Source organism: Hylobates moloch, unplaced genomic scaffold, assembly GCF_009828535.3.
Source record: "Hylobates moloch isolate HMO894 unplaced genomic scaffold, HMol_V3 SCAFFOLD_21, whole genome shotgun sequence".
NCBI lineage: Eukaryota > Metazoa > Chordata > Mammalia > Primates > Hylobatidae > Hylobates > Hylobates moloch.
Window position 1 is genome coordinate 22816891 of NW_026652296.1, and position 27868 is coordinate 22844758.

Genomic DNA, 27868 nt, shown 5'->3' on the forward strand with positions numbered 1-27868 from the left:
GCCAGGTCTCGCCCTTGGAGTCTTCCCAGACACCCACTTGCCACCTCGAGCAGAACACAAGGAGATAGTGAGGAGCCTGCACGGGAAGAGCCCAAGAGGTGATTCTAGTGAGTAGCTGGTCCCTCGCCCAGGATGGCGGATTCTGCCTTGATTCACATCCCTCCTGCCCAGCACTAGGGCACTAGGGGCCTTTGCAAACAGGAGGAGAGGGGTGAGGACCCTGGTTGGATCTGGTATGACCATCAGTGTGACCCTGGCTGGTCAAAAAACAGTGGAGGGACACGGCTGTGACCTCTCCAGGTGCCATTGCCTGAGCCATGGAAATCAGAGAGTGCCTCCACTTCCCCTCTTCCAGTGGGGAAATGGCTCCAGAGCTATCAGGGAACTTGCTTAATGCAGGACACAAACCAAGAAAGGCTGAAGCCAGCCCTCAGACCCAGCCAGTGTGACTCAGCCACTGCATGCCGCCTTCTCCCAGACACAGGTGAGGTGGGAACCACGGGAGACAATGTGCGTGGGTCTCATGAGTGGGAGGAGAACAGAGAGGGCCGCCCTTGGGTGGAGGCTCTGCTGGGGTCTCCTCGGAAAGGGCCAGGCCTCCAATTCATCCCCACTCAGTCTCCCCCTGCCCACAGCCCCCCCGCCCCTGCCAACTGACAGAAAACCCTGACTCTGGCCCACCAGCTCTTCCTACTCATGCAGAAGGCAAGGCTCAGAGAGGGCAGGGGCTACTCAAGGGTAACTCAGCAGCCTGGGTTCAGCCAGGAGAGACCGTTTTATCCCCAAGCAGACACCTCCTGGGCCCTGGCATGGCGTGGCAGCCTGGGGTGGGCAGGAGCACAGGGGAGGACCCCACCACATGGCCACATGGCCACCTCTCCACCAGGACCCCAGTAGTGGCCATCTAGGGCCTCGCTGTCCAATAGAAACAGAATGTAAGCCACACTGCAAGGTGCGCATGGAATATTCCATCTCCTGGGAGCCACATGAAAAAAAGTAAAAAAAAAAAAGCGAAATTAATTAATTTTAATAATGTATTTTATTTAAGCCAAGATATCAAAAAAATTATTTGAACATGTAATGAAAATTATTAACGAGGCCGGGCACAGTGGTTCATGCCTGTAATCCCAGCATTTTGGGGGGTGAGGCGGGCAGATCACCTAAGGTCAGGAGTTCGAGACCAGCCTGGCCAACATGGCAAAACCCAGTCTCTACTAAAAATACAAAAATTAACTGGGTGTGGTGGCACGTGCCTATAGTCCCAGCTACTTGGGAGGCTAAGACAGGAGAGCCACTTGAACCCAGGAGGAGGAGGCTGCAGTGTGCCGAGATCGTATCACTGCACTCCAGACTGGGCAACAGCAAGACTCCGTCTTGGAAAAAAAAAAGAAAATTACTAATGAGACATGTTCCACTCTTTTTTGTGTTAAGTCATGGAAAACTGGAGTGCATTTTACATGTTCATGGCACCTTTCAGTCCTGACATTCCCAGGGCTCAGGGGCCACATGTGTTTGACGGCTTAGCAGGTGGTGAGCTCTGCCAGCTTCAGGTCCCCCCATCACATGTCCGCATGGCTCAGACCAGGCAGCCGAGGCCCAGTGCCAGGGAATAACCCTTCCATGGCCACATAGTAGAGTCTGGATTTGAAACCAGGCCTCTGTGACGCCCAAGTCCATGCTCTTCCCAGAGTGTCCAAATGCCTTGTTCTGGTAGAGCTATAGGTTACTGCAAAAGTAATTGCGGTTTTGCCATGAAAAGTAATGGCCAAAACCACAATTACTTTTGCGCCAACCTAAATATTTCTTTTTTTTCTTTCTTTTTTTAGACGGAGTCTCGCTCTTTCACCAGGCTAGAGTGCTGGCACGATCTTGGCTCACTGCAACCTCTGCCTCCTGGGTTCAAGCGATTCTCCTACCTCAGCCTCCCAAGTAGCTGGGATTACAGGCGCCCACCATCACACCCAGCTAATTTTTGTATTTTTAGTAGAGACAGGGTTTCACCATGTTGGCCAGGATGGTCTTGATCTCTTGACCTCATGATCCACCCGCCTTGGCCTCCCAAAGTGCTGGGATTACAGGTGTGAGCTACCGCACCTGCCCCTAAATATTTCTTAAAAAGGCTCACTCCCACGGCAGGGCACAGTGACAGATGCCTGCAGTCCCAGCACTTTGGGAGTCAGAGGCAGGAGGATCACTTGAGGTCAGGAGTTCAAGACCAGCCTGAACAACATGGTGAAACCTCGTCTCTACTAAAAATACAAAAATTAGCCAGGTGTGGTGGCAGGTGTCTGTAATCTCAGCTACTTGTTAGGCTAAGGCAGGAGAATTGCTTGAATCTGGGAAGCGGAGGTTGCAGTGAGCTGAGATTGCGCCATTGCACTCTAGCCTGGGCAACAAGAGCGAAACTCCATCTCAAAAAAAAAAAAAAAAAAAGGCTCAATCTCAAATGGCCGACCTTGCAGAGTCCTGTGGGGCAGGGTGGGGAGCCTGTTTCATTCTGAGTGCAAAGGCCTGGGCAGGCACAGTAGAGGCGTTTCACCCAGCTGGAGGCAATGGGGGAAGGCTTCCCAGAAGAGGTGTTGCCCTTGCCTTAGCCCCAGTGGGCTAGGTAATGGAGCCAGGAGCCGTGAGGGGCTTCAGGTGGGAGGACAGGGAGAGAAGCAGGTTCAAGGCCTCGTGGGAGCCAAAGGAGTTAGCTGTGGGTGCGGCCCCAGCTCTCTCACTCCATAGCGGGGCTGTGGTCCCAGGGCTTCTCTGATCCCCAGAGCTGGCCAGGAGCTGCCTATGGGCGGTGGGTTAAGGGAGGCACCCTCAGGGACCTTTTGACTCTGACCTCGGTAGTAAAGGAGACAGTGTGTCCACAGGACAAGTGGGAAACTCAAGGCTCTGGGCATCTGACGACAAATCTGGGCCTCCCTGTTCACAGCAGCACCACCAAGGCCTGTCCCGACCTCCGCCCCAAGCTGCCCCAGAGGGAGAAGCCCGCTGTGGACATAGGTAAGTGCTGGGAGCATTGGACTGGGAGCCAAGGATGGAGGATGGAGCCTGTTTCTGCCAACAGACTTGCTGTGTGACCTCCAGAGACTCTCTCCCCTCCCTGAGCCTCTCTGTTTGCGCCTCTGTACAATTCGGGTTAGTCCTGATGGTCCTGAGAGCCCCACCAGCTCAGATCATCAGAAGGGGAAAGTCATAGATGTCCTAAGGGCAGAGCCTTGGGCATTGGGAAGGGGAAGGGTCACTTCCACGTGGGGGAGGAGCGGCCTTGAAGGATGGGTGGATATTGACAAGCAGAGGCAGGCCTGAAAGTGTCAGGAAGCAGGAATCCTGTGAGCAAAGGTAGGGAGGCAGGAAAGAAAGCTTGTTTAAAAAAAAAAAATCTATTTCCTTTCTTGAGCATCTATTGTGTGCCCAACACCATGCAGACATTGTCTCTAACACTCTCGCCCACTCCCACTTGACAGATGAGGAAATTGAGGCTCAGAAAAGTAAAATGACTTGCCCAAGATTCACACAGAGATGGATTTTAAACATTGATCTGACTGGCAGTTGTGACCAAGATCCATGGGTCTGCCAGCCCCTACCAGGATTTGGTCTGAGTTATCAGGTAAAATTCAGCCGCTGGGCTCCACACTTTCTCATCCCACTTGCACACCTTCAGAGATGGGGAGCTCAGTTCCTCTTACCCCCACTGAAAGCAGGCAGCTCAATCAGCAACAGGGTCTTCCTCCCTCTCCTAACTCTGTGAGTGAGGATACTGCACCAGCACCAGAAACTAGAAGGTGATTGATGTGTATTTTGATGCTGCTGCTGCTGCTGCTGATTATGATGATGTAACGATAATCTCTAAGAAATAAAGACTACTCGTTTTGTGCCAGGCACCGTGCCAAGCTCTTTGTTTGTTTATTTATTTATTATTTTGTTTTTTCTTTGTTTTTTTTTTTTTTGAGACGGAGTCTCGCTCTTGTTGCCCAGGCTGGAGTGCAGTGGTGCGATCTCGGCTCACTGCAACCTCTGCTTCCCAGGTTCAAGTGATTCTCCTGCCTCAGCCTCTCGAGTAGCTGGAATTACAGGCACATGTTACCACGTCCAGCTAATTATTGTATTTTTAGTAGAGATGGAGTTTCACCATATTGACCAGGCTGGTCTCAAACTCCTGACCTCAGGTGATCTGCCCACCTCGGCCGCCCAAAGTGCTGGGATTTCAGGCGTGAGCCATCGCGCCTGGTCATGTTTATTTATTTTTTGAGACGGGGTCTCACTCTGTTATCCAGGCTGGAGTGCAGTGGCATGAACATGGCAGTGAGCCGAACACAGCTCATCACAGCCATGGACTTCTGGGCTCAAGTGATCCTCCTGCTTCTGCCTCCCAAGTAGCTGGGACTACAGGTGCATGCCACTACAACAAGCTAATTTTTAAAATTTTTGTAGAGACAGGGTCTCGCTATGTTGCCCAGGCTAGTTTCAAACTCCTGGGCTCAAGCAATCCTTCTGCCTCAGCCTCCCAAAGCACTGGAATTACAGGCGTGAGCCACCACACCCAGGTGTAAGCTCTTTACATACATTTTCTCAGGTTCCCAGCATGATGTTATGGAGTGGGTGTGATCATTATTATCCCCATTTTCAGATCGGGAGGCTGAAGCTCAGAGAGGGTCGGTGACTTGCCCAAGGCCACAGACTGAGTGAATGGCGAAACTGAACCCAGTTCTAGGGGGCTCTAAGTGGAAGCCTGTAACCCGGCCCCCGGACCCATACTCTTTCCCTCCAGCTACCCAGACCCTAATCCCCATGTGAGCATCACTGCTGAGTCTGGGACATAGAATCCATCTCTCCTCTTTGACTTACCCTGCCCCTGAGCCCCCCTCCCTGCTCAGGTAACTCCTCGCAGCCAGTCCCCAGGGAGGCTGGTATAGTTATAGATTTTTGAGAAGGATGCAATTGTCTTCTCCAGCCTCAGGGCCTGAGCTGGGCTGGGCTCGCTGGGAAGACAATTAAAACCGGTGTCCACAAATTAGGATTCTGCAGGAGAAGGAGAACGGGACTTGATTGAATGCAATGTCTTCTTTCTTTCTGCTTTTAATTGGGGGTGCGATGTATTAATTAACCCCAGGCCTGATTATCAGTGCATCAACTGCAGGAAATGGCTCTGTGGCTCTGGCCGGAGTCACTGGGTTTGACTTCTGGGAAAGGCAGGAGATGACCTGGAGGACCTGGCCTGCCCTTTGAGACCAGGGCCCTGACCTCCTTAACCTCCCAGGCCCTGGTTCAGCATGAACCACTTAGAGCTTTGCCTTCAGGTCTGGGTTCAAACTCTATTTCCCCTGCTCCCTAGCTGTGTGACCTGGGCAAACCACTTTGCTTCTCAGAGCCTCAGTTCCTTTATCTGGAAACAGGGGAGAATGAGAGGGCTGAAGAGAGGATTACACAAGACAACACGTGCCTCATGCCTGGCACATAGTAGGTGCTCAATAAACAGCACTCCTTTCTCTCACCTCCTAGCTCAAACACCCTATAATCTCTAGAAAGATGGCTAAGGATGCTTCCTTGTCATCTCATCAGATTGTGCATTGGGCGCATCTGTATTTTACTCACGCGTGGGCCCTGCAGCCCCTCACCTACCGGTCTTCTAGCTCTCTCTGTGCTCATTTCCTCTGGTGCTCCCATGGCCCCTGGGAGCCAGTGGGACTCATGCAAGCCACAGGGGCTCATCCAGCACAGGCAGCCCCCAGCTCCCTCCATCTCTGAGCCCAGATTCCCCATCCCAGACCCTCTGGTCCAGCCCTGAATCTCCTGTCTCCCTCTGCACAGCCCTCCCTGCCCTTTCTTTTTTTTTTTTTTTTGAGACGGACTCTTGCTCTGTCCCCCAGGCTGGAGTGCAGTGGCGCGATCTCGGCTCACTGCAAGCTCCGCCTCCCGGGTTCACGCCATTCTCCTGCCTCAGCCTCTCCGAGTAGCTGGGACTACAGGCGCCCGCCAACAAGCCCGGCTAATTTTTTTTTTTTTTTGTATTTTTAGTAGAGACGGGGTTTCACCGTGTTAGCCAGGATGGTCTCGATCTCCTGACCTCGTGATCCGCCCACCTCGGCCTCCCAAAGTGCTGGGATTACAGGCTTGAGCCACTGCGCCCGGCCCCTCCCTGCCCTTTCAACCCTCAAATGTCTAGTGGGAGGCTGCCTCCTCCAGGATGCCTGCAGAGATTGGTCCTCAGCACACCCATCAGAGTGAAAGCAGGACTCCCCTTGGGGACTGGTGGCAGGGGCAGTTCTATTCAGGAAAACCAAGGCAGAGCTGAGGCTAGAGGGAGGCACAGTGAGAACCAACGTGGCCCCACTGACCCCTTGGTCACCCCTCAGCCCAGCCCCATCTCTCACTAGATCACACTGTGATGCTCCCTACTCAGAAACCTCCAGTGATGAATGGAGAAACAAAATCTAGTCCATCTGTGCAATGGAGTAGTATTCAGCCTTAAAAAGGAGGGAAATTCTGACACGCTGCAAATAGATGAACCTTGAGGACATTATGCTGAGTGAAACAAGCCAGTCACAGAAAGACAAATATGATGTGATTGAAACTCACAGAGACAGAAAGCAGAATGGGGGTTGCCGGGGGCTGGGGGCAGGGGAGGGGAGATGCTATTGAACAGGCACAGTTTCTGTTTCGGATGATGAACAATTTCTGGACTGGATGGTGGCGATGGCTGCACAGCAGCCTGAATGTTCTTGACGCGGCTGAACCATATACTTACAAACGGGGAAAATGGGAAACTTTATGTTTTGTATATTTTACCAGAATTTTGTTAAAGCCTCTGCTGGCTTCCCTGGGCTCACTGCAGCAGCGGATTTACCATAAAAATCTCCTAGAGTGGGGGGATCGCTGGGGCCCAGGAGTTCAAGGCTGCAGTGAGCTATGATCATGCCACTGCGCTCCAGCCTGGGCGACACAGCAAGACTCCATCTCAAAAAAAAAAAAGGAAGGAAGGAAGGTAGGAAGGTAGGAAGGAAGGAAGGAGGGAGGGAAGGAGGGAGGGAAGGAAGGAAGGAGGGAAGGAAGGAAGGAAGGAAGGAAGGAAGGAAGGAGGGAGGGAGGGAGGGAGGGAGGGAAGGAGGGAGGGAAGGAAGGAAGGAAGGAGGGAGGGAGGGAGGGAGGGAGGGAAGGAGGGAGGGAAGGAAGGAGGGAAGGAAGGAAGGAAGGAGGGAGGGAGGGAAGGAGGGAGGGAAGGAAGGAGGGAGGGAGGGAGGGAGGGAGGGAAGGAAGGAAGGAAGGAAGGAAGGAAGGAAGGAAGGAAGGAAGGAAGGAAGACAAAAATCCCCTGGACTTGTTCCCAGAATGTCCCTCCCCACATCTTCAACTCCTTCAAACCTCGGTTCCAATGTCACCTCCTCAGTGAGGCCCTCCCTGCTCCCCCACCCTCTCTCGGTTCCCTTTTCTCTACCTCATATTTCTCCTTACCACTCATCACTCCCGTATTATGTTTGCTCATTTTATTTCTATGTATCATCTGTACTCCAACTAGAATTGAAGATGGAGATTCTAGTTAAAGGCAGGAGATTCTAGTCTGTTCACTGCTATGTCCCGGCAGCTAGAGCAATGCCATGCACGTAGTAGATGCTCAGGAACACTCTGCTGTAGCAGCTCTGGTGGCAGGCAGGGGAAGGATCCCATTTTCCCTGCTCCGGGCTGCCTGGGGCCTTCAGGAAGCTCCTGTACTTGGGCCTCATTGGCAAACTACCAGCCCTCAGGGTCAAGATCAGGCTCCCAGGCTAGGTATCCAAAGTCTGCAGGCTCTGGTTCTGCCCGGACCCCAACTGCAGCCCCTCCCGGCCACTTACATGTATCCCCCTAAGGACACAGCCTGCACACTGTCCCTGGAATCCTGACTCACAGGTAGTCCTCTGCCTGAAGGTGCCCTCCCTCCTCAGGCTAGGGTGGAAGCCCTGCTTGGTGCCCCCAGAGGTCTCCGAGGCTGCCTCTCCCTGCCCTGGAGTGTGTTATATGACAGATGCTGAGGTGTCTGGGTCTCCTGCAAGCTGGGAGCTCTCCCAGGTCAGGGGCCTTGCATTGCCCAGCCCAGATCAGGCACACAGGAGGTGGCTAGGCGTGTGCTAACAGGAGTGAATGAATGAATGAATCAATCAATCAATCAAGTGAGAAAGGAAGGTCAGACAAAAGCCCAGAGGATTGAAGTTCTAAGGAAAAAACCAAGAGGCATAGAAATCATTCATTCATTCATCCAGTTCATTCATTCGCTCGACATTTATTGGGTACCTACTATGTGCCAGATTGGGGTTTCTTGGGGGGACTGTGCCCACAGGAGCAGGGATAGGGACAGACATGTGGACACTATGGACATGCACAAGCAGGGAGGTCCTAAGTGAGGCTCAGCAGGCCGGCCCCCTCCCCACTGTCCCTCTCCTCCTGACCCTTGTGGCCACTGGCTGCCCAAGGCCAGCCTGGCCCACCTGGCCCAGCTGAGGGGCCACCTAGCCAGACCGACAGGCAGGCTGGAGGCTCCCCTGAGATGGCCCATAAAGTCATCTTGTGAAACGCAACCAAGAATGAAACAGGGCAATAAATAAAGGCTGACAGTGCCAGGAGGGGGTGGCTGCTTTGCCAGTGGCGCCCCAACCCTTGTTGGCTACAGGCCAGCCCAGCAGCCCCGTGGCATCATCTTTCTGATTGGAGCCCACGGTGCAACAGGAAGGTGAAGTGCCTGATCCCATATGATGCTCACAGTGATCCTGCTGGGCAGGGATCATTGTCCCTTTATTATAGGCAGGGAAACTGAGGCTCAGGGACATGTGTCACAAGGTCACACTGCAAGTCAGGAGCAGGAGCTGGGATTAGAACCCAGACCTTGGGACTCTAGACTTCAAACACTTCCCTGTTTCTGCTGGCTCCACTGTTGCAGTGATGAAGCAGACAGCGTAAGGGGCATCCACAGCCTCTGCAGCCACTGCCCACTTCCATACCTGGCCCTTTTCCAGCAGCGTGAGAAAACCAAAGCTCAGAGAACCTGGGGGCCATTGGAGCCAGTCCCCTGCCCCAGGGTTGAAGGAAGCAAGCCCCTCCTCTATGCCAGACACCACACACAGGACCCCTTTCATCCTCTCAGACTTAATGAGATGGTACTATTATCAGCCCCATTTCACAGAGGGAGTGCCAAGGCTCAGAGAAGGAGAGTTGGTGTCTGAGATCACACAGCTTCAAGGGACAAGTTAGAGTTCAGCCTGACTTCAACCTGGCTGCAAAATTTCCCCCACTGAAGCCTAAATCTTATCTAAGCCCCATCCTTTTCAGCTAGAAAAAGTGTGATTCTCTGGGGCCATTTCCAGGAAGCCTGCTCTATGCCCAGCTCAGCTGGGTGGCAAGGCCACAAGGGTGTGGTGTGTGCTCCAGGTTCAGGAAGGCCTGTGGCCACCTTGCCTCCCAGCTGGGAAGCAGAATAAGAGCTCTCCCGGGGAAAGGGCTGGAGAGGGAGGATTTAATGAGGTCCCAGCCCAACGGCCTGTAAATCTCAGCTGGCTTCTAAAATCAGGAGACATAAAACCCCCATAAGAGGAAAACCCAGATAAACAGGATGGAAAAGCCCTCCAGAAACAGAGAAGCCTGGCTGTGTCCAGGGCCCTCTCCTCCCCAGGGAGGCACCTGAGCGTTCTCTTTGTTTCTTTCTGGGCAGCCCTTGGCCCCTGACAGGTGCCTGCGGCAGGAGGAATGGAGGTGTGAGTTGATGAAGGTTGCTTCACCTTGGAGCAGGCAAACAAATGCAGATGGGCTTTCTTCCTAAGAAGCTAAGAGGAAGGCATTTTGTAAGAAAGCTTAGGGAACTGCAGCATGCCTTGGTGGGAGGTGTCTGCCTCGGCGTGCAGTAGGAGCTTAAGTCCTCCCTCAAAAGGAATGGAAGAGATCAGCTCTGATGGACCCCCTACCCTAAGCCAGGCCCTGTGCCAGGCTTCCCAGGATGCCACAGATCAGGCCCCTGCCCTCAGGGAGCCTGCAGTCCCCAGGAGAGACACACATGCCAGAGACTGCTACAGGAACAGTGGCTGGGATTGAACCTGGACTGCCATGTACAGTTGTTCAGAATGTGCACTGCTCATATGGCCATGAATCATAGTGCTGCCCAGGGTTATGCAGGGCAAACTGTATGCTGGAGCTATGGAAGGAGGTGCAGGTTCTAGAAGATACTGAGGGAAAGATAGGCTCATGTCTGCCTGGAGAGTCAAGGGAGGTTACCAGGAGAAGGGGACATGCTTGGACCTGAAGGCTGACTAAGGTTTGCACAGTCACAGGGGGACTCAGAACAGGAAAGGGCATACCAGAGAGGGGTCTCCCAGGCCTGGCCTTTTAGCCGCCATCACCATTTCTACAGGGTCCCTGTACCACATGCACCATTATTTACTTAATATTTATTTTCAAAGCATCTTTCCCTTTTTACTTAAATAAATTCAGGTTAAAAGAAGACTTTTATTACCGCCGTAAATGAAAAATCAGCATCACTTGCCATAAATAGAGGGTAACTGTAAAAATAAACGCTATGAAAACCAAACAGCATTCGTAAATTCTAGCCAAAGAAGCTTGCCTGCTGAAGGCTATGAGCCTCAATCTCCGTTTTTTTCTCATTAACAAGGGAGACTGGCAAGGGTTAGGTGTTAAAGTCGGAGAAGCACCAGCAGAGACTTTCTTCTTAATCACAAGGGGCTTGGGACGTAGGTCCTGCTCAAGTGTGGACACCAGCGAGCACCCAGCACCAGCCCTGGCTTCCGATGGCCATGGCCCAATCTCACAACCCATCACTAGTTCCCACCTCCAAGCCTTGTTCCTGCTGGGCCACATACCTGGAAAGCTTCCCTGCCACTTCCCTATCCCAATCCTGCTGATTCTTCCAGTGTGGTTCTCGGGACAGCATCCTTGCCCGTGGTGAGAACTAACAGCCACTTAAGGAATGAAGATTCCTGAAGGCATACTTAGAGAATGAATGAACAAAGAAATGAATCGATGACCCCTTTATGGTCTGTGCCGCTCAAACCAGGAAAGCAACTTCCTGAGGCATTGACTTCACTCCAGAAACACGGGACAAGAACGTTATTTTTGTATTAAAACAAACATGAATATATTATGGGATAGAATATAGAAGTCATAAATTTTGAATGAAATAGGAGACATCAAAGAAATGTTGCCCCTGGTGGGAGCTGTTTACTCTCCTGCGTGGGCTGCACGCCGTCAAGGGCCTCTTGTCCCATCCAGTCCAAAGCCTCCTTCTTCTCTGCAACCCCAGGCTCCACAGAGCTCAGACTGTGCTCTGCCCACAGGAAGTGCTGGTGTGGTGGCTAACAGGGGAAGGGGCCAGGGGGACAGTCGGGCGCTAGGGTGAGGGGGAGCCCAGGATTTACGGTGAGGATGCAAGCCACAGCTCTCCCTGACGTGCTGGGTGGCATTGTGCAAGCTGCTTCACTACTCTGAGCTCTGGTTTCCCACTGTGTCATTGATTACAGGCTTATTTTGAGGATTAAATGCACAAATGCAAGTGAAGAGCCTGTTTCAGTGTGTGGCACCCAGAAGGTCCACAACAACCGCTGTTCCCTGGTGGAACCCACTCCTTGCTGAGCCTTAGACACAAGCACATTCACCCAGGTGGGTCCTTGCCTGTCTCTGGCTGATGGAGGGAGGGGCCACCCTGCCTAGTAAAAATTTAAATAGCTAACATTTTTTTTTCTTTTTTTCTTTCTTTTTGAGACAGAGTCTCACACCGTCACCCGGGTTGCAGTGCAGTGGCATGATCTTGGCTCACTGCAACCTCTGCCTCCCAGGTTCAAGCAATGCTCCTTGCCTCAGCCTCCCAGGAAGCTGGGATTACAGGTGGCCGCCACCACGCCTGACTAATTTTTTTGTATTTTTAGTAGAGACAAGGTTTCACCGTGTTAGCCAGGCTGGTCTTGAACTCCTGACCTCATGATCCGCCCGTCTCAGCCTCCCAAAGTGCTGGGATTACAGGTATGAGCCACCGCGCCTGGCCAAAATTAACCACTTTAAAGTGGACAATCGAGTAGCATTTAGTGCATTCACAATGTGGTGCAACTAGTCCCAAAATGCTGTCTTCCCCCCAGAAGGAAACTCCTCACTCCCCACTCTCCCCTAACCCCTGGCAACCTCCAATCTGCATTCTCACATTTGCCTATTCCGGATATTTCATATCAACTGCATCATATAATACGTGGTCTTTTGTGACTGGCTTCCTTCATTTAGCATAGAGTTTTTGAGGTTCATCTACCGTTGTCGCACATATCAGTAATTCATTACTTTTCATAGAGGTGTTTCTTTAATACAATAAAATATCTTACCTAATCCCCAAAACAACCTGGGAAGTGGCCACTATCATTGTCCTCTTCTTACAGATGGGGAAACTGAGGCACGGAGTGGGTGGGGACTTGCCCAGGTTCCCTGCCAGACACCCCGACATAGCTGGGCAGGAACTGCTGGAGCCGGCAAGCTGGAAGCAGGGCGCCTCCCAAGGCCACCAGCACATATTGAGGGAGACAGCAGTGGAATTACAAATCTAGGGAGATTTAAGGAGAACTAAAATATTCTGGCACTTGCAGGATTGTGGGAGTTGAGCAGGTTTCCCCAGTGGAATTCCCGCCTCCTCTTCCCACATGTCTGGGCCACAAGGAGTGAGAGCAGGTGGGAGGGAGAGAGGCAAGCGTGGGACTGTTCAGGGAGCCAGAGATAGGGCAGGGGTGGGGCAGGGAGCCAGGAGCCGGGAGCAGGCACACAGGCGTCCCGACGTCTCTACCGATACCATTTATTTTCATCCTCCCCAGTACGTGCTGCAAAGCTAGTGGGGTGAGCCCACTGCACTGATGCATAACGAGGCTCAGAGAGGCTGGAGCGGGGCAGGATTTGAGCCTCAGTGTCAGACCCCAAAGCCGAGGCGCATAGCCATCCCCTGCTGCCAGGAGGGGCTGAAAGGGAGGAAGTGGGGGAAGCAAAGGAGGCTGCATCAACCACAGGGAGGGAGTTGCTCCAGAACGCCAGAAAGGAGCAGCCTCGGAGCCACTGAGGAGAAAGAAGAGTGAGGGCTGTAGGGGGCGCTGAGGGTGGAGGCAGGAGGGCCAGGGACATGAAGGATGGGGCAAAACGGGAGGCAGAGACCAACGGACAGGGACAGATGGAGGCAGGCACTTGGGATGTTCCAGAACAGAGGTTCTGAGGGTGCCCAGTGGGTAGGGTAATGGTGGCCCCACCCTGACCAGAACCTGGCCTGGGTCAAACCTGACCCCCCACCCAGGACCTAGTACGTGCCCCAGCCCCTGCCACCCCTGCCACCCCTGCCCAATCGTGTCTGCGAAATTCAAGGATGCAGCAGTAAATATGTGGGCTCTGGAGTCAGGCTGACCTGGATTTCAACCCCAACTGCACCTCCTCAAGGTAGGTGAATCTCTGAGCTTCTAGCCCGGTTTCCTCATCTGTAAAATGGGTACTGTGGGCGGTGCTGCAGTGAGATCACACAGGCACACAGTGGGCTCCCGGACAGGATCAGGCTGCTCTCTTGTCACCTCCCCACCTAGTCTGGCTCTAGCTCCTCCTTCTTCAAGGCTCCGGGCCCCTTGGACTTATTAAACCCTAGGGCTATTCTAGAACCAGAGAATTCATGGCTGAAGGAGTTGGGCCCCACCCCAGGACCCTGGCACTTAGTGTTCCCAGAGTCTGGGAGGGAATTTCACAGGCCAAGAGCACAGAGCAAGAAGGCAGCAGCGCGGATGGGGGGACTGGGGCTACCCGCACTAGCTGGAGGGTGTCTGAGGGCCACGGAGAGAGGAGCTGGTGGATCTGGGCCCTGTCCCAGGGGCCCTCAGCCGCTGTCCGCCCGCCCCTCCCTCTCCTCCGCTGCCTGCCGGGAGACCATTAGTGAAGCTTTGTTTTGAACACTATTTCCACTACCCTGCGCTCTGGCCGCCGGGCCTCCATTAGGGACCCTTTCCCGGACCGATGACAGGCGGCAAACAGCTCCCCAGCGAGCAGGCCCTAATTGCCGCCGCCTTCAACGTCGGAAATGATTTTTTTAAAACCTCACAAAGCAAAACAGACACCCCGCCGTCAGCTCTCCGCCTTCCCCACCTCGGGCCCCAGCCTGGGGACTCTGAGGAAGGAGGGGTCAGTCAAGACCCCACCCCCATCCCGAGAGACACCCTTAAAATGCCGGGCTGGGGGAAAATAGGGTTGGGCTCTGCACCTTTGCTTTGAACTAGGTGTGGGGCCCCAGCTCACCACGCCTCTCTAAGCCTCAGTTTTCCCTTCTGCAAGGTGGGCGTGTTGAATGGGAGCCCGATGCCTGCTGCGGGCCGTGCGATGCGGCTCTGACAGGTCATGTGCTTCTGGCTTCTCTAAGGGGTCCGTGGAGCACCGGGGAGCCAAGAGCCCGGGAGACGGGAAGAGAGCACGAGGGGCAGAGGGAACAGCCAGGGAGAGAAAAGGTCTGGAAGGAACTTGGTGTGTGCAAGGACTAGAAAGGAGGCCAGTGTACACACACACACAATATACATGCATACACACACACACACACAAAATACACACATACACACAATGCACACACACACACATACAATACACACATATACACATATACACACACACACACATATATACACACACTCCCCCACACATACATACACACACCCACACATACACCCACACACATACATAAACACCCCACACACGCACACATACACCCACACCCCCCACACACATACACACAGATGCACACACCCACACAGCCACACAGACACCCACAGACATACAGACACCACACACATAGATATACACACACATAGACATATACATGCATACCACACAATATACACATACACATACATGCACACACACCACACATACATATATGCACACACACCACACACATACATGCACACACGCACACACATGCGTGTGCATGCACACACACGCACAATTCCCTCTTTTTCTGAGCCCACGTTCCCACCCTCCCTGGATACCTGGCCAGCCCTAGCATCCCGTGAACCACAAACTCAGCAAGGCTCACACCAAACTCAGCGCCTTCCCGGGAGCAGCCTCTCCTGTCCATGCACACCCCCATCCAGCCCCAAGTCCTGCTTTGGCTCCCCATCTCCACTCACCATGGCCAACCCACCCCAACGCCAACCTGGCCGTGCGCCCTCCCCACTCAGAAGGCTTCCAGGGCTGCCCCCTTCTCCAGGGGATAAGACCAAACTCCAGAGCCGATTCTTGAAGTTTCCAGCTACAGCCTGCTTTTCTAAATGCATGCACACGGTTCTCCACATGAAGCCTCTGCCAGACCCAGGCAGCCAGGCGCAGCTCCACTCTGGCCTCTGGAGTCCCCTCTCAGTCCCAGCGGTTCCTGGATACAGGCCCAGAAGGAGCCTGCCTCCCCCAGGAAGTCTCCCCTGACTGCACTAGGACACGGTGACCTCCCTCTAGAGATCTCCCTCTCTCGGCCCACCTGCCTATGCACTGTTCCCTGGGCTCCTGAAGAGTCCCTCATTATCTCTTCCTGACCCCAACTCTGTGAGTATGCTTACCAAGGACTTAGGAAAAGTGAATGAAGTTTGTTCCCACCCAGCTCGCATGAGAGGGCTGCAGGGAGAGAGAAAGGACTCCAGGATCCAAGCCCGTCCCTGCCACAGACTTGTCCCATGTCCCAAGGCCAGCCCTGACGCTCTCTGGGCCTCAGTTTCCTCACCCGTGAAATGAAGGCTGCTTCTGCCTGGGGCCAGAGACAGGCTTTGGGGGCCTCAAAAATCCCTTTGAAGCTTGTGGGCAAAACTCTGTGGCATTTTTTTGAGGAAACAATCCATAGTTTCCATAAGCTTCTCAAGAGGAGTGTGACTTCCAAAAAAATTAGGAACCACCAGTGTAGACAAGTGTCAGTGTCCCCTCCAGCTTCGCCATTTGGTCACTCATTCATTCATTCACCTGACATTTACTGAGTGCCCGCTCTGTGTGGGTGTCACCGTGATATACGGAATATATGTATGTGTAATCCTGAGATGTCATCGAAGAGAGCTGTGTGCATACCGGAGAGAAAGGAAGGAACGGGTGGGGGCGGCGAGAAGAGAGGGGAAGATGGATCCAACAGACACAAAGGAACAAAGAAAGAGGAAAGAGATCGAAAGACAGAGATAGAGAGGAAAAGAGATAGAGAAAGATCAGAGAGACCCAGAGAGAGAGGGGGAGAGAGAAAGAGAGAGACCCAGAGAGCAGTAGGGTAGGGAGAGAGAGAGATCCAGAGAGTGAGGGGCCGGTGGAGGGCACTTCCCAGGCACAGGTGGGCACTGCTGCCCCGCTCGCTGGTAGCTCGCTGGAGAAAGGCCCCCTCTCCCGGCTCTGACTCCTGCTCTAACCTTCCAGATGCTCCCATAGCCTCACCTCCAAGGGCACCAGTGTGCAGGTGGCAGGGAAGGCTGGTATTGAGGCAAACAGGCACAGGGCAGAGGGCACCAGCCCAGCCCTGACTCACCCCCAGCTCCCTCTCAGCCTGCACTGCCCCTTCAACCACACACAGTCACCCCCCAGACACAGCCCCCACCCACACAGTCAGACAGAAACACCGCTCCATCCACTAGAACCCCCAGGCAGGAACACACAGAGTCCCATACATGCCCCCAGGGCCCCACTGCTTCCCACTAACAGTGCTGGACTCAGACGCGGAGCCTAGACTTTTGGAGCCATGTGCTTGTAGCCAGAACAGGGCATTCTCAGCGTTTTGGCATCGCTGACCCCTGTGAGAATCTGACCAAGCCAGGAGCGCTGCTCCGGAACAAAGCACCTGCCCACACACGCAGCTTGGCAGCCGGGAGCAGACAGATGCGTGGGCTATGAACTCTGGCTTTGTCGTCCCACAAGCTGGGCTCAAGCCCGGCTTTGCTGTTCAGCATCTGTGTGTCCTCAGGCAAGTCGCAACCACACCCCTCAGTGTCCTCCTCTGTAAAATGGGAGTGCCCGCCTCCTAGCGTGGTGAGGAGTAAATGAGAGGAGGCAGGGGAAGCGATGGAAACACAGAGTGCTTGATGAATGCTGGCTGCTGTTTGGTCCGCAGATGCCTGCAGGCCACTGAGAGTTAAGGTGCTGATGGAATCCTACCACTCCCACCAGCTCCATCCTCGCCCGCACACATACACACACGCACACACACACACACACAAACACACACGCACGCACATACATGGTGGCTGCAGGACGAAAGATGTGGTTGCTAAGTATACAGATGGAAGAATTCTACAGGCTTGGAGCTCAAGCAAACTCACCATTGTTCAGTGGGGAAACTGAGGCCCAGCGAGGGGCAGGGACATGCCAAGTCACCCAGCAAGGCAGGCACAGGGTGGGGGAGAGGGGAGTATGTTAGACCAAAAACAGCATTCCCCCAGCCCCTCTCCCCATCCTGGCACTTTAAGAGCTAAAGTGAAGTCACCGAGGAGCCACTGTCCCCACGCCTCAACACAGGGGACAGAGAAGGCCCCATCCCTGCCATGACCCCTGGGTAGGGCCAGGGCATCCTCGGTGTTGGGAGCTCCACCCACCTGGGCCCTTGTGCCAGCACCATCACTAAATTGCTGTGTGACAGATCTTTATTAGCCGCCCACTGTGTTCTGGCTGCTCTGCCTATTTCAACAGTCTTTGCTCCTTTGGGAAATAAGGCAGGAATCTCCTCACTAATATCCCCAGCTAATAACGGGTAGGGCTCAGCTTGCACACCTCCTGTGACAGGGAGCTCACTACTGGGTACCCTCACTGCCCTGCAGATGAGTGTCCTTTTCTGTGATTCTGTGTTTAATATCATCCCAGCTTTTTTTTTTTTTTTTTTTTTTTGAGACGGAGTCTCACTAGGCTCACTGCAATCTCCGCCTCCCGGATTCAAGCAATTCTCTGCCTCAGCCTCCCGAGTAGCTGGGATTACAGGCGCCTGCCACCATGCCCAGCTAATTTTTGTATTTTTAGTAGAGACGGTGTTTCACCATCTTGGCCAGGGTGGTCTTGAACTCCTGACCTTGTGATCCACCCGCCTCGGCCTCCCAAAGTGCTGGGATTACAGGTGTGAGCCACAGCGCCCAGCCCCAGCTTCTTAAATCTTATCACAATATGTATATATTCTTCTTCTTCTTCTTCTTCTTTTTTTTTTTTTTTTTAGGAGACAGGGTCTCACTCTGTCACCCAGGCTGGAGTGCAGTGGTGCAATCACAGCTCACTGCAGCCTTGAACTCTTGGGCTCAAGTGATCTTCCCACCCCAGCCTCCCAAGTAGCTGGGACCACAGGCGTGAGCCACTACACCTGGCTAATTCTGTATTTTTTTGTTTTAGAGACAGGGTCCCACTATGTTGTCCAGGCTGGTCTCAATCTCCTGGGTTCCAGTGACCCTCCGGCCCCAGCCTCCTGAGTCATTGGGATTACAGGCGTGAGCCACCACGCCCAGCTCTATACTTATATACTCTTTATAGGTTCAGTTTTCTGTATCCCCTACTAGACTGAGAACTCTAAGAGAGCAAGAACCTTAGCTGTCTTCTTCACTGATAAGTCCCCAGTGGCTAAAACAGCCTGGCACATGACAGGTGCCCAATTGATATTTGTTGAATGAATAAAGGAATGAATGAATGACCAAGCTTCCCAAACATGGCAGCAGCCCCATTAGGCCAGTAGCTCCCAATATGAAGAGTATGGAGCATGCAGTGTGATGGGCAGCCCGTCAGATGCCCCCAGGTCTCCAAGTCATGTCCGCACTGTGGATCCCCACGGACATGCCCATTCGCCGCCTGCACTATTATGTCCTTAATGTTTTTCTATAAACTAACCCACCATTTTTTAATACCCCCATTAGTCTCATCCTAAGCAATCATATCTGTGAAATCACAGTTTTGATGTGCTGGTTATATTTTTTCAGTACACATTAAAATAAACGCATAACTATTAGAATGCAAGAGGTTTCTCTAGGTTCTGCCTAAAATCATCTCGCAGGTAGGGCCCAATCTTGTTGCCGGCCCTGGGGGGTTTTGAAGAGGGTTGAAACCGGGGTGGGAGGTGGAGCTGAGTCCCAGGGACTCCCTGATGGCTTCAAAGAAGGGAAGGGAGGCCTGGCTGTGAGAAGAGAACCTGGAGGAGCAGCAGCCCCTCTCTGCCTCCCCACCCCCACCTCACTTCTCTGGAGCAGTGGGAACCAGGAGGAGCCGGTTGGGTGGGCTCTGGACCCCGGGACCAGCAGCTAGGAGAGGAGCAGATTTCTTCTCCAGCTGGACCACTGCTGCTTTTTCTGACACAAGTGTCTCATCAGGGTCGGGGGAGGAGGGCACGACCCTTGGACTCCCCCATCCTCATTGCTGCAGCATCGCATATGCAGCCCAAGGTCAGAGCCTGGGCCCACCCACTGCAAGGTGCCATCAGCCTTGCCCACTCCAAGATGTCCTTGCTCTGCTCAGCAGGGATGAGGAGGGGGCTCCAATTTTGTGAATTTCCCCCCTATAAACATAGATTCCTTACGAAATTAAAATCATTTGAATGTTTAAAAATATATTGACTTGGAATGAGCAAAGCTTTAAGAATTCAGACCTCATCCCCTGCTTCATCCTCCTCGTCATCCATTCATTCATTCCCTGCCACCTCCCTGGGCCGGGCATTGTCCTGGGTCCTGGGACACAAGGGAATCTGACCCCAGTGTGCCCAGCGGGCCCCAAACTCCTTTCAGGACTGAGAGAGTCTTCCCACAACCCCATCAGCAGCTGGTTTGGTCCCCAAAGTCCAAGGTGATGGCCAAACACTCTCACGTGGGCACCTATGCCTCTGTTCACACTACACACTCTCCCCATGCTTTCAAAAATCGAGGAAAGTTGGAGGGTCGCTGGGATAGCATTCTGTTCTCACTGCTGCTCACCTTCCTGGGCATGGAATGCGGAGGCCATTACACTCCTTCCACCCCGGAGCCAAGCCTCAAAGCCCAGCCCTGCTCTTCCCCTCTGTGTGACGTGGGCCTCTTCCTCCTCTTTCCTTGGACTCCCAGCCCTGGAGCTAGATTCTTCAGTTCAAGTCCAGCCTCCGACACTTGGTAGGTGTGTGACCTTGGGTAAGCCACTTAACCTCCCCGAGTCTCATTTTCTTCATCTAAACAGTGGGCCAGAGGCAGTCTTTCCTTTTGGAGTTCTTGTTAGAATTGAATGAGATGATACCATTCAAGGCCCTGGCATGGCACTCAACACACACTTGCTTCCATATGTTTATCTCTCCTGTTTTTATTTTTATTTATTTATTTATTTTTGAGACAGGGTCTCACTTTGTCAACCAGGCTGGAGCGCAGTGGCGCGATCTCAGCTCACTGCAACCTCCGTCTCCTGGGCTCATGCGATCCTCCCGTCTCAGCCTACTGAGTAGCTGGGACTACAGGTGCGTACCCATGCCTGGCTATTTTTTTGTAGAGACGAGTTCTCACTATGTTGTCCAGGCTGGTCTCAAACTCCTGAGCTCAAGTCATCCACCCACCTCAGCCTCCCAAAGTGCTGGGGTTACAGGCATGAGCCGCCGCGCCCAGCCAATCTGTCCATTTGTACAGAGTTGGATGAGGTAATCCCAAAAGCCAAGAAGTACCCTCCAGGGCAATTCCGGGCAAATTCTCCTTTGTCCCTGGGTCTCTGTCTTCTCATCTGTAAGAGAAAGGCTTGGGGACGATGGTCCCAAGGGGCCTCCATGATTCATTCCAAAAGCTCCATCCCCTGCCCCCGAAGCCGGTGGATCAGAAGGGGTCACTTACCCGACTCCCCTCACCCTGCCCACTTGTTTGCCACAGGAGACTTTGCCCACCATCCTTGCTGTCACCATGGCAAGGAGCCAAATTCCCTGCGTCCTGCTGGCCGCCTGCGGCTTCTCTTGTTTGGGGAAAAGGCTGCGGGAGCCGCTGATGGGCAAGGTGTCAAAACCAATTGGTGTGAAGGACTTGGGGAAAACCGCTTGTGAGGGCCAATTCCCCACAGGAGGCCGGGAAGCCCTCAGCCCAAGGCAGAGTGTTTACAGGCGTAATTGATAGAATAATCACCAACGCCCGAGACAAAGACGAACACATTTTTAACATCATAACCTTCAGAAGACAGGACTCAATTTTCTTCATCTTCCAGCCACCAAACTAGCCAGCTTATTGATGGTGAGATACCAACAGTTCAGTAAGGAACGCAAGGAAGCCAGAGTCATTTTTCAGTACACAGGCTGCTTGCCAAATGGCCCGGTGCCCCCTCCCTCCCCCAGCGCCCTGCTGGTCCCTCCTGGCAACAGAGAGAATCTCAGGACAGTGAATCACTCAATGGACAAAGCCCCCAGCCAAGCCAGGATCTTTGTCTGCATTGGGGTATATGAATAATTGAAGGTGCTGGCCTGGGTGTGTGTGTGTGTGTGTGTGTGTGTGTGTGTGTGTGTGTGTGTAGGGATGTGTGTGTGTGGCAGGGTGGGGGTGGGAGGGGAGTTGTCTGCTGCAGTGTGAGGCTTCTTGGGGCTCCTCTCAGGGACCATCCACCTGCCCCTGTCTGGACCTCTCCCTCCCCTGTGAAACCAAACCAAGCCAGCTCATAGCGTCAGACATTTCCTGTCCCTACATCTCCCATCAGGTATGGGTAAATACTTAGGCAGTGGCTTCCAAACCCCAGGCTGCATGAGAATCCTCTGGGGAATTTATTAAAATGCAGATTCCATCAGATGCCGTGGCTCACGCCTGTAATCCCAGCACTTTGGAAGGCCGAGGAGGGAGGACGGCTTGAGCCCAGGAGTTCGAGACCAGCCTAGGCAATATAATGAGATCTCATCTCTACAAAAAATTTAAAAATTAGCTGAGGGTGGTAGCGCACGCCTGTACTCCCAGCTACTCGGAGGCTGAGGTGAAAGGATCGCTTGAACCCAGGAGGCAGAGGCTGCAGTAAGCTGAGATTGTGCCACTGCACTGCAGCCTGGTCAATAGAGCAAGACCTTGTCTCAAGAGAAATTAAAAAATAATAATAAAATGTACATTCCAGGGTCCCATCAAATAACCATTCTGGCAGTGGGTTTGGGGGATCTGCATTGTAAAAATTCCCTGGGGGACTCTGCCACATGAGGCTTCTTGCAAGCTGTAGGGGTCTACAGAGATATTCACAAAGACCCTGCCTTCTGGAACCCTCCCCTGGACAAGATCTGGAAAGATCCTGGGGTCCAGCCCAGCTGCCCGTTTCTAACCTACAGGTATCCTCAGCAAGATCTTGCCACCTTTCTGAGTGGCTGGTTCCTCTTGGTGGAACCCACTGCTTTACTGGTTCCCTGAGGAGCTAGAAGGGAGCAAGCTTGGGTTACGGCTACACGAAGGAAGACGCCATGGCCAAGCCTGCCTCAAGGCTGTTCTGGAGGAGGCAGTCCCAGAGCCGCTAGATGCATCTTCATCCTAAACACAGCTGTCCAGCTCTCTGTACAGACTCAGCACCCTTGGGTAAGTCGTTGGCCCTCTCCGAGCCTCAGTTTCCTCCTATCTCCAACACCAGCCTTGCATGAATGGTCAGCCTGAGTGAGTTAACACTGGCAAGGGCTTGGCAGCACGGGGCACACAGTAGGCATTTCGTCAATGCTTGCATCTTTTCCTCCCATCCCTGCTGTGCCCATGGCAGTGAGTTAACATTTTCTGGTAAGAAAAAATCAAAATCACTCCTGTTTATTGAGCACCTACTAGGTGCAGACGCTGACCATCACCACCCCACCTCCCAGTGCCTGATGCCTCCTTGAGATACATGCTCCCCATTCATTCCTTACATCTCGAAAAAGCCCTCTTCCAAGTGCCTTGAGTGGAGGTGGGAGGGAGATGGGAAGCAAAACAGATGTCCTTTCTGACCCATCTGACCGCAGGCTTTCCCTGTGACAAGCTCCAGGGCAGGCAAGTGGAAGGCAGGAGCCCGGCGGCCCGGCTGGGCTCAGATGGAGCTGGAGGGGTGAGCAGTCACCAAGCGCTTGGGGTCAATGTGCCCCTCCCCAGGAGCCCCTGCTTCCAGCCCCCACTCCTCACTCCCAGACATAGAGACACCTTCCCGACTGGGCCACATTTCCTGAATCAGCTGAGGACACACGGAGCCCAGGAATAATGAAACGATCAGGCCCCAATCTGCTAAACAGCAATTTCTGAGCTTTTTCAGCACACACAGCTTTTATCAAATTGGTATTCTCCTCCTGAACACAAATGGCTTATTAGACATGACCCACTTATTCACCGCGTCTCACTATCATTAATAACAGTTTCTTTTTGTGATTAAGTGAGTGGCTCCAAACCCTTCCTGTGGTGGCGGGCGCTTGGCCCAGCAGAGAGGCAGCTGTGGGGGCTCTTTGGCCGTCACTACTTGGTGACTTTGAACCTAGCAATGTCGGGGGAAGACAGCCTGGCCCCTGAAGAGCAGCCTGGCCTCCTTGTTTCTTTAGGGACACAGGGAGACCCAGAGGGGTGGCTCACTTGCCCAGAGCCACAGGGGGCGTTCAGGAGAGAAGCCAGGTTCCCCAGTAACTAGGGGTGCCTCCTTCTCATCTAGCCCCTGCCCTGGGCCTGAGCTTGACCCTCCAGGGTGCAGAGGGGAGATTACAGCTGGTTGGGCAGAGCTGTGCCCCCTCAGCTTACCTAGCACCAGGGGGCAGGTAGAGACTGTCACACAAAGGGCAGACAGACCCTGCTTTTCTATGGGGGGAGCCACCTTGGGGCCTTGGGAATGACAGAGTGGCACCCAAGTCCCTGGGGTCTGGTGCTCTAGGGACAGAACAACCATAAGCCTCAGAGTCCCATTCCTCGTACCCCTCGGGACTGCAAACTCAGGGAAGCCCTTCCATGGAAACCCCTCCTAGTGTAAGTTCCAACTGTGCCAAGGAATTGAGCGGAGCGAGGAGAGGAGGGGTGGAGAGGGAGGAATTCCCAGTTTCCCTAGAATGGGAGTGAATCTGACAGGGAGATGAATGTCCTGGAAAAAAGCGCTGTCTTTGCCCAACAGACCCTGGGGTCTGTCCTGGCTCAGTCACTCTCTTACTGTGTGACCTTGGGCAACTTCCTTCACCTCTCTGAGCCTTGGTTTCCCTATCTGTAAGTTGAGGATCAAAAGAACCCTTTCCTTATTTACCACCGCTCTAGCCAGGTCAGTAGAAATGAGGTGAGAGGTATGAAGGGTACATAAATGATGCACACAGCGGTTACTACCAAACATGGTGACGCAGAAGGGGGTGGGGAGTCATGGTTCCCAAAAAACAGAGACCCTGAGGATGGCTTCGAAGCCCCCCTCTCCACTGGAGCAATCCCACTCATGTGTCATACCCCAGCAAAAGCCTTCCCTGATTATCTACCCCCCCTTACCCCCACTCACTCCCATCAGAATAAATCATCCAATTATCTGGCCTTTGTGCAAACCTTCCCGCAGCCCTGGGCCCACAGTGCCCAGCACTGGGGCTGCAGCCTCCCCCACAAGGCTGGGAGCCCATCTAGTGAAGCGCTGCATGGAAGAAAGGTCTCCTTTGGTTTCATCTATGCTCGATCCTCCATCCCAGAGCCAGGCTCACAGGGGCCAGGGGGAGCCCCCACAGCTGCCAGGCTCATACAGTCCAACTCTGCTGCCAACTTGGGCTCCTTCGGGGCTAGCAGGAGCTTCTGACATTCAGCCAGCCAGTGATGGGAATGCTTGTCTGCTCCCCAGCTCCCACAGCGGCTGGAGTTGAGATTTCCCACATTTCAGTCCTCTAGGGCCGAGGATGAGGATGGGGGTACCCTATGGAAGGATGGCAGCGGCTTCCTGCCCATCCCCAGAGACAGACAAAAGCACCCGGCATTCCACTTCCACTCTCACTCCCATGCCTCTGGCTGCAAGCGGCAACCCCAACTACTCCGGTGGCTGTGAGGGTCTTCCACCAGGTGCCACCCGCCCAACAGAGAGGCTGCAGCCCCAGGCGACCAGTACTCAAGAAACAGGGTCTTCTGCCCCCAAGAACGTTTCCAGTGGTATAGGGGTGGGTGTGGAGAGGGAGAGGACAAGGGCCTCTGTGCGGTTAAACCCATGAAGAGTAAAGGCAGATGGGCAGAGAGGAGTGGGTGAGCAAATTGTGTTCATGTGTGTGTAGGTGTGTGCCTGTGTTTGTGTGTGCGCGCGCGCACCAGTGTGTCTGCAGGTGGGCAGGCAAGAGTTGTGGCGAAGCGTGTGTGCCAGCTGGCAGAGTGAGCCCACCGGCGCAGTGCCTGATGTGCGTGTGTAGTGGGCATAAGTGTAAAGGCTTGCAGTGAGGAGGGGGACCTGAGGTGTGTGGAGATGTGCAGGGTAGGAGTTGTGAGTGTGAGAAAGCAGCGACTGTGGCTCTGAGTGTGTCCGCGGCTGTGCCTATCGGTGTGGCCATGGAGGTGTGCATATCCGCGCGAGTGTGGGAGGAGGAGGTTCGGGGGTGCGCCCCGGGTGCCCCCTCCTCCGCAGGGCCGGAGTGCCAGGGCGGGTCCACCGCGCCGGCAGGGGGCGCCCCGGGATTCCTTCCATGACTGGAGCCGGTTCGAGCCCCGGGGCGGCCAAGTTGGAGTGGGGCGGCCCGGGTTGGGGTTTGGTGGGGAAGTCCGCGGGGGCGGCGACCGAACTCACCGTGGCCGGAGACGTGGTTGTCCCAGGGCGCGTGGCCGGCGGGCCGCGTGGCGCCGCCGAGTTGCAGGAAAAGTGCCAGGTAGTGGAGGGTGCCCAGCGCTACGGCGAGCGGGGCCCCCATGGTGCGCGCTCGGGCCGGGGGCGCCGCCGCCTCACATCGGGGCCCCGGAGACCGCAGACCCCGCGCCAGCTGTCCCCTGCCCCTGAGCGGCCTGGCTGCCCGGCTCCGGCAGCTGCCCCTCGCCCGCTGTCCCCAGGCCCGGCCCAGCTCCCAGCCCTTGCCCGGCTCCGGCCCAGCCCCGGCTGCGGGGAGCGAGCGCACGCCCAGCCGGCCGCCTCTGACTGCGGGACTCTTCCCTTCCGCGGAAGGCCACGGCGCGCTGCCGCCGCACCCTCCTCCCTCCTCCCTCCTCCCGCCTCCCTCCTCTCTGCCTCCTCCCCTCCCTCCTCCCGCTCGGAGCAGGCGGCGGAGGGATCTGTCGCTTGATTTATCATCAAAGTTTTGCCCAGGCTGGGATTTTTAAAGCGGTACCCGCAACTTTCCCCCGCCCGAGTGCGGGGGCTGGGCCGGGATGGGGCGGAGAGAGCCACCCCAGGGACGCGGTTCCCGCAAAGCACTACCCAACGGGCTTCAGCCACAGAAATACTGTCCAGCGGAGAGAGGGAGAAAAGCCAGGGCACCCGCCGCCAGGCCAGCGCGCTCAGAGGCTCCTAACTTTACCGGCAGGGCGGGGCCGGGGTCGGGGGCCAGTGGGGCTGGGGGTGAGGGCGAGGTAGGGTGGGAGCCTGGGCTGAGACACAGGGGACCTGGTGATAGCTCTGCCGCCGACCTCGGCTCGCTGTGTGATCGCGTCCGGGTGTCTACCCCTCTCTGAACCTCGAAGTCTTCATCTGAGAAATGGGGGTAATAGCTGTCTGCGGGGGTCCTGGTGAGGATTTGCGAAATCGTGCACGCAAAGCGCTTAGCATAATGCCGCCTACGTGGTAGGAGCTCAGTAGTTATTACTGTCGGTGTTCCCCTCTCTGGGACTCAGTTTTAGAGTCTTTGTAATGGGAGAGAGGCAGGCCAGTTTTTGCGGCTCCTGGCTCTTGAAGATACTGGTCCTTACGTGGTGGATGGGATCGCCCCCTTCTGGACTGTAGGCTGCTTCCCTAGACCAATGAGCCTTGATGGTGTGTGCGTGCATGCGTGTGTGTGTGTGCGTGTGTGCGCGCGTGTGTGTGGGTGTATGTGTGTGTGAGTGTGGCAGGGGAGGAGGATAGGGCACCATTCCCATTCCCAAGAGCAAGAATCCAACAAAGTCCTCCAATTCCTTCCCAAACCGTGTTACTGGGGCTGATGGGACAGACAGGAGGGCGGACCTGTGGTCCCATTTAAAAGATAAGGAAGCACCTGAAATCAGGTAATTAGATTCTCTGAGGTCCCACGGCGAGTCAGGCGAGGCCCCTGACTCCCGGGCGGGGTCCCTTCTGCTCTCATCCCTTGCCCTTTCCCAGGCCTCGCTGCTCACACACCCTGGTCCTCCCGGTTTCAGCACCACGGAGGAGGACAGCGCCCCACCCCCCACCGCATGTCCCATCCTTTGGCCACCGCGGACAGCGTCTCAACTGGCCCTTTGATGCTAGGGTTCACAACGTGGACAGACCCTCAGACTTTCTCCCCCGTCCTCGCCGAACAGGGTCAACCCCTCCGACAGCCCACTTCCCACTCCAGAACACAGGTGGATCCCGCGTCCAGCCCTGTGGACAGCGCCCAAGTTTCAGAACAAGGTTAGAACCCAAGGAACATAACCCCTCGCCGTCTTCCCTCTGTCTTAGCGCCCCCTTCCAGTATTATGGGGGGAGTAGCACACCGGATGGGGCCCGTGGTAGCCAGCATCAATCCAGCTCCTCCCAAACTAAGGACACCTCCTCCACGATGTCCCGCACTTACAAGCACTGTGTTCCAGCACCGTCCACAGCCTTGCGCTCCCTTCAGCACCGAGGACAGGTCCCAAGCGTCGACCTACGAAGTTTCTGGACCACATGCCTTGGAGGAAGGGGCCGTGTTTGCCTGATTCTCTCACTTCTCACTTTCTTCCCACACAGAGGGTGTGTTTAGGTTATCCTGGGCTGGCCAGGCGTCTTGGACTCTATGCGCGTGTTTTCTCATTCATTAACTCCCCTGAACCTGGCTCCCAGTGAAATGGACTACTGCTTCCATCATAAAGATATGGAAACTGAGAATCCTCCAGATCACATAGCAGCCACCATG

General features: G+C 54.5%; 1 protein-coding gene across 1 annotated transcript in view; it reads right to left on the reverse strand.

Moving 5' to 3' along the window:
* VSTM2L (V-set and transmembrane domain containing 2 like) overlaps positions 1 to 26021 on the reverse strand; it is a 42016-nt gene extending 15995 nt beyond the window's left edge. Inside the window, exon 1 of the mRNA XM_032142509.2 lies at positions 25615 to 26021. Coding sequence (XP_031998400.1) covers positions 25615 to 25735 — 121 coding nt within the window. The 5' untranslated portion in view covers positions 25736 to 26021. The remainder of the gene's footprint in view (positions 1 to 25614) is intronic.
* Positions 26022 to 27868: the final 1847 nt, after the last annotated feature.